Source organism: Penaeus japonicus, unplaced genomic scaffold, assembly GCF_977035675.1.
Source record: "Penaeus japonicus unplaced genomic scaffold, GWHDUDI00000001_assembly GWHDUDI00000038, whole genome shotgun sequence".
Taxonomy (NCBI): domain Eukaryota; kingdom Metazoa; phylum Arthropoda; class Malacostraca; order Decapoda; family Penaeidae; genus Penaeus; species Penaeus japonicus.
In genome coordinates this window covers 22,122,561-22,130,060 of record NW_028234440.1, presented here as the reverse complement: position 1 = coordinate 22,130,060, position 7,500 = coordinate 22,122,561, and the positions used below count along the sequence as shown (strand labels likewise).

Genomic DNA, 7,500 nt, shown 5'->3' with positions numbered 1-7,500 from the left:
AATAATGATAATGATGACATCAATATCTATAACAATGGTTATAGAAACTATAATAATGATGATAATAACAATGATGATAATCTTTAACAGATATATTAATGATGATGATAATTATGATTATATATGATCTTGACAACAGTAATAGTAATGGTCAAAGTGATACTAAGGATGATAATTTGCATAGTAATAAAGATAATAATGATGATAATGTTAATAACAAGGATAACATATTTTCATAAAGAAATTAATCATGAAAACAGTTTCATTAATAATGCCAATTATAAAGGATCAAAATAATGACGATAATTATGATGATGATAACAATAATAACAATGTTGATAATGATAATGATAAAACGATAATTTGAACAATGACGATGATAATGATAATAATTTTAATAGCAAAAATGATGATGAAATAATACCGATATTAAGAATGATAGTAGCAATAATATTGGTAATAATAATGGTGATGATAATAATAATAATAATAATGATGATTATGGTAATAATAACGATGGTAATGACGATAATGATGGTGATAATGATATGAATAAATAAAATACCTGGTTAACCACGCAAGGCCAAAAGGAGAAATGAAGAAAATAATGCAAACTGACATAGACTCCTTAAAAGAAAAGATATCCCTATATAGAGATAAGTCAGATACTACTGTGAGAACAGATTAGTAATCATAACAATGGAACAGGCGCAGTAAATATTGAATCAACAACAGAAGCCCTTGCAAAAGCAGTGCAAGGTCAGGATTTGAATATCAACTGACATGCCTATCAAATCCTAAACATAGGAGGCAGCCACGTGTATTTAATATCTGATGAACATCAGGAAGAACTAAACATCATATACTTTGTTTTCCAGGGCTTGTACAAACATCTTACCCTGAAAGATATGATTTTATGTTTATGCAGGACAATGTACTTTAAGATACTGGAAAAACTAGCTGGAGTACACACGTGGACCTGAAGAGGTAGTTCAAGCTTCCTATGCTTTTAAGAGCACTCCAGAGAAAGATCATAATGGGCTAGTTATAATGACAATGATGATGATGATGATGATGATAATAAGAGTTTCGTAATAATGACAATAACAATAAAAATATAGATAAAAACCTTATCAAAGATGATAAGAAAAAGAAAAAAAAAGCATAGATATAAAGATAATGATGATGATGATGATAATAATAGTTTCGTAATAATGATAATAACAATAAAAATATAGATAAAAACACTATCAAAGATGATAAGAAAAAGAAAAAAAAGAATAGATATAAAGATAATGATGATGATGATGATAACAATAATAGTATCCTAATAATGATAATAACAATAAAGATATGATTTTATGTTTATGCAGGACAATGTGATTTAAGATACCGGAAAACTAGCTGGAGTACACACGTGGACTTAAGCCAGAAGGAGTAGTTCAAGCTTCCTATGATTTTAACAGCACTACGGAGGAAAATCGTAATAGGCTAGTTATAATGATAATCATGATGATGATAGCAATAATAGTATCGAAATAATAAAAGTATAGATAAAAACACTAATAATGATGATATGAAGAAAAAGAAAAAGAAGTTATAGATATAAAGATAATCATGATGGTGATAACAATAATAGTATCATAATAATGATAATAACAATAAAAATATAGATAAAAACACTAATAACGATGATAAGAAAAAGAAAGAGAAGCATAGATATAAAGATAGTCATGATGATGATAACAATAATAGCATTGAATAATGATAATAATAAAAATATAAATAAAACCACTAATAATGATGATAAGAAAAAGAAAAGGAAGCATAGGTATAAAGATAGTCATGATGATGATAACAATAATAGCATCGTAATAATGATAATAACAATAAACCACCAATAAAAACGACAAGAAGAAAAAGAACAAGAAGCATAGATACAAGGAAAAAGCACTAAAACACACACACTCGTCAGTCATGAGTACATACCAACAACAGTAAGATTAACTCTGGTATTCCTCGTCGGCGCTCTCTGAAAGTCCACACGGCACTTGTAGAGTCCTGCATCGCCTTGAGCTAATCCTTCGAGGAGGAGGTGAGAGGGCGAGGAACCGGCGTTGAAGTACGCCCTCGAGCCTAGCAAGTCAGCGTCCCACCAGTGCTTGGGTTGGCCGCCTAATAACTCTCGCACGTCGTAACTGCGGGAGGAAAAGAGCGGTTGGGGTTTTATGTGGTAAAGCTGTGCTTTTATTTGTAATGGTTATTTTTATGCTTATTACTGTTTAGAGAGTTGTATGTACTGTCTCTCTCTTTCTTTCTCTCTCTCTCTTTCTTTCTCTATCTCTCTCTCTCTCTCTCTCTCTCTCTCTCTCTCTCTCTCTCTCTCTCTCTCTCTCTCTCTCTCTCTCTCTCTCTCTCTCTCTCTCTCTCTCCTTCTCTCCCTCTCTTCTCTCACATTATATGTTTTTTCTTTCTTTTTTTGTCTTTCTTTGCACATAATTCCTTCACTTTCCATAGTTCACAAAAGATGATAAAGAAAATACAAACATGCATAAACAGAACACGTGTATTGTTTTAATGTTGATAAAAATACTTTTGAAGATCATCGGGATAGACAATCTTTATATGGCTCATAAACTTTTATAGTAATGCTTAAAAAATGTTTCTCGACTAGTTGATAGTAACGAGCCCACCTTTTCATATATATAGCAGGGCTTATCCATTACTGCATCTCATTAGAGAGCAGCTACAAACTTATTCATTTGGAGTAAGGAGCTCCCTGACCTTTCTTACTTTCTCTCTCTCACTCATGCATCTATGCACACATATCTATATACCTTTATATCATCTCTGAAAAATAATCGATATGGAAAAAAAGTAAAAAAGTCTAACGTCCATAAACACGAGTGATATATTCGCATTTTTTTTTCTACGGAAGAACAAGAATCGATGATGATTAGGAGATAAAATGAGAGAAAGAAAAGATACTTTTTTTTTTTTTTTTTTTTTTTTCTTTTGCCATAGCAGGAGGACGAGAACCAACCAGACGTCCTCTTGCTACACCTCAAGCACGTCATTACAAGGTCTTATCGCGGCCGCCTCTTCTGACGCCCCTCTGCTACTCTCACAGCTTTCTTGTTAGTGAGGAGAGGTTCCATCGGTACGTCGTTTCGTCTCCTTCATAATCCCTATTTTGAATCTTTCTTCAATTCTCCGTTAAGTCCTTCTTCCTCTTCGCCTTTGCCTCCATCGTTGTCTATTGGTATTTAGGACAACTGTGTAACGTGATTTTTTATTTTTTTTTCAACTATTATGATTAGTTTTGCTTCCTTTTTTTAATGGTTATATTGGTTTTATGATTGCGTTGTCTGGGTTATTATTCTGTTCTCTTATATTTTCCGGATATTATTTTTTTCTAATTCTCTCTCTCTCTCTCTCTCTCTCTCTCTCTCTCTCTCTCTCTCTCTCTCTCCCTCCCTCTCTCTCTCTCTCTCTCTCTCTCTCTCTCTATCTATATATATATATATATATATATATATATATATATATATATATATATATATATATATATATATAGAGAGAGAGAGAGAGAGAGAGAGAGAGAGAGAGAGAGATCTGTATATATCTGTCTATCTATCTATTATTTCTATCTACCAATGTGTATTTCTCAATCTCTATCTGTGTCTAGCATCTCCATCTGTCTTTCCATCTATCTATTTATCTATGTATTCCTTAATTCGTTTTCCAAATCGCACTTGTTACTTCCTTGATTACTAATGCACTGTCATCATCTTGAACACTTAAGTAGAAAACTGTTAATTTACGTTCTATTTGTTTTCGCACCAAACTTCTGCAAGAAAATATCTTTGAAGTTTCTTTGTGTAGAAATAGAAAGTTTTTGTTTATTCTACTTTATGTGAAATATTTAGTGAATCAATTGTTGAAGAAAGAAATGGGGGAAACAAGCAAAGAGGCTATTTAATGGGTTGGTTTGGATTTGTGTTTGGTGATTTTGATCATTATAATTATGATTAGGATTACGATATCATTACTGATAATGAAAATGATAAAGATTGATGTAAATGGTCTAGAGGAGAATGAGGATGAGGAGTAAGATGATGATAACGATTATGATGATTATGATGACAATACGGATAACAATGATATAATAAGGATGGCTATGATAATAGTGATGATAATCAAGATAATGATGATAACTAAGATATCAATAATAATAATAATAATGGTGATAAAAAAAATGAAAATAAAAATATAGATGATAACAGAAGGGCAATAGCAATAATGTTGATTATAGTAATAACGATATTAATATTAATGATAACCTAATGATAAACATAATAATTGCGATGATAATAATAATAAGAGTGATGGTTGCAAAGATGATAATGACGGTAATAACAATAATACTGATAACATAAATAATGTTGATGATTATAACAATGATGAGCATAATAACACATGATGTTGATAATAAAAGATTGATAATGATATCGACTATAAGGATAGGAATGAGGATAGATATAACAACAATAATGATGATATTAAATTGATGATAATAATGATAATGATAACAATGAGGATAATGATAATGATATTAATGATAATAGCGTTAATGATAAAAGAGGTGATAATGATATTAATGATATTAATGATAATAGCGTTAATGATAAAAGAGGTGATAATGATATTAATGATATTAATGATAATAGCGTTAATGATAAAAGAGGTGATAATGATAAAGATAATAAATTTGAGTGATAGTTATGGCAATAACAATGGTAATAATGATAACAATCAAAATAATGATTATCATGATAATTATCATGACAAGTAATTATCATTATATGGTAATTTTGGTAATGACTTTTATCCTAATGACAGAAAAAATAAACCTGATGATAATGATAATAATGATCATGCTAACAATAAAGATAATAGTAACGCTACAAATAAGAAAGTATTGATAGTGATATCAACAATAATGAACATAATAGAAATAGTAAATATTGATAACAATATGAGTGATGATATGATGATAATTATAGAAATAATAAAAATGATAAAGAGTCTAACCTTTAGAAATAACAATGATGAAAATGTTGACACTGATAATCATGATAGTAATGATGATGATAGCAATTATAATGATAATGGTGACATTAGTAATCATGATGATAATAATAATGATAATGCTAGTAGTAATAATGTACATGATAAAAATAGATAAAGTAATGATAATAATGATGGTAAAAATGATAATGGTAATGAAAATGATAACACTATGATGATTACAGTGATGATGGTAATAATGATAGCGAAAATGATAATGATAAAAATGATAATGATAGGTAAAACAATAATGATAATCATATATATAACAAAGAATATAAGAATGATGATGATAATGGTAATGTAGAAAATAAAAACGATATAATAGTAACAGTAACAATAATGATAATGAAAACAATAACAGCAACAATAAAAGTAATGATGATAAAAAGGATATTTAAAACAATGATAATAATGATATTGATGGTAAGGATGATGATAATAAAAAAATAAGAACAACAATAACGATGAAAAATAACGAAAATAACAATAACAATCAGATCAATGAAGGAGAACATGACAGCAAATAAACAAATGACTATAATACTAAATAAACGAAGAAAAGTACTATCATATTTTTAACTAATGGCAGCCAGCGGTGGAAAGAACCAAAGCCTCTTTTTGGTTCACTGGTATAGGGAATAAAAAAAAAAAAAAAAAAAAAAAAAAAAAAAAAAGTGGTTCGAGGGGGAAAAAATATTTTGATGAAGAGTAAATGGGTCGGAGGAGAGTTTAAAAAATAAGGGAAATAACTTCTGAATTGCTGGATCGACGGACAAATAGATAGGCTGATGAAGTGATAGATTGATTGGTTTAAAGTGATAGAGATAGATAGATAAATAGTGGTAATTAGATAGATTGATTGGTATGAAGTGATATAGCTAGATAGATAAATAGATTGGGGTAAATAGATAGATAGATAAACAGATCGATAGATACAAAGAAAGAGAGATAGACTGGTGTAACGAAAAAGAAATTAATGACATTAAAAGAGAAGGAAAAAATGCCTTTTTAGCCCCCCCCCCCCCCTAATGCCCCCGATAACACTGACTTATACATATACATAGATATGAAAAATGTGGGCGTATATAACGTAGCACAGTGTGTATGTATGTATGTGTGTAACCGGACATTACCTTTCTATTTCCTCATCAAAACTAGTCTTCGAACATCCCTTACCTTCGTGTAAGAAAAAAAAAAAAAAAAAAAAAAGTCTAGGGTACGCTTGATAACAAAAGGTCTTATTGTTTATTATTTTTTCCCCTACATATGATTTGGAGGCAAGAATTTAGATCCTTAATTTTCGATACATTTCTTTACAATTACTTCCCTCGCTTCGCTTCAACCTATAACAATGTTTTTTTCTTCTTCTTTTTTGACGCTAACCTTTCACATCCTCTCCTGCCACACGACCAGTTTCCACACTTTGAAAACAAAGCTCTTCTTCTCCCGCGCCATTTGGTTTCGAACACTTTGCACCACTTCCCCGCTCTCTTTCTCTCTCTCTCTCTCTCTCTCTCGCTTTCTCGTTTTCTCTCTCTCTCTCTCTCTCTCTCTCGCTCTCTCTCTCTCTCTCTCTCTTGCTTTCTCGCTTTTTCTCTCGCTCTCTCTTTCTCTCTCTCTCTCTCTCTCTTGCTTTCTCGCTTTTTCTCTCGCTCTCTCTCTCTCTCTCGCTTTTTCTCTCGTTCTCTCTCTCTCTCTCTCTCTCTCTCTCTCGCTTTTTCTCTCGCTCTCTCTTTTTCTCTCTCTCTCTCGCGCTTTTTCTCTCGTTCTCTCTCTCTCTCTCTCTCTCGCTTTTTCTCTCACTCTGTCTCTCTCTCTCTCTCTCTCTCTCTCTCTCTCTCTCTCTCTCTCTCTCTCTCTCTCTCTCTCTCTCTCTCTCTCTCTCTCTCTCTCTCTCTCTCTCTCTCTCTCTCTCTCTCTCTCTCTCTCTCTCTCACGCTTTCTCTCTCGTTCTCTCTTTCTCTGTCGTTCTCTCTTCCTCTCTGTCTTCTCTCCCCCGCCCCCCCCCCCCTCTTTTTCCCCCCATTCTCTCTCTGTCTCTGTCGCTTTCCTTTTCTCTTACTATCTCCCACTCTCACATTTTTCCCATTCTCTCTCTCTCTCTCTCTCTCTCTCTCTCTCTCTCTCTCTCTCTCTCTCTCTCTCTCTCTCTCTCTCTCTCTCTCTCTCTCTCTCTCTCTCTCTCCTCCCCCCCCCCCCTCCCTTTTACCTGCTCACCTTCACTCCCAACACATTCGCCTTTTCATAGTTATCTCTTCACCGAACCATGAACTTTAGATTCTCTTTCATGTTATCTTTATAGTCTGTGTTAAAATCAGTTTTCTTTGATATTTTTTTCTCTCTCCGTTTTCTTTCACTTCCGTTTTC

At 32.2% G+C, this 7,500-nt stretch overlaps 1 protein-coding gene across 1 annotated transcript in view; it reads right to left on the bottom strand.

Moving 5' to 3' along the window:
* Positions 1-7,500, bottom strand: part of LOC122255608 (nephrin) — a 271,567-nt gene that overhangs the window by 117,260 nt on the left and 146,807 nt on the right. Inside the window, exon 4 of the mRNA XM_086532845.1 lies at positions 1,990-2,198. Within this exon, the coding sequence (XP_086388971.1) occupies positions 1,990-2,198 (209 nt within the window). The remainder of the gene's footprint in view (positions 1-1,989; positions 2,199-7,500) is intronic.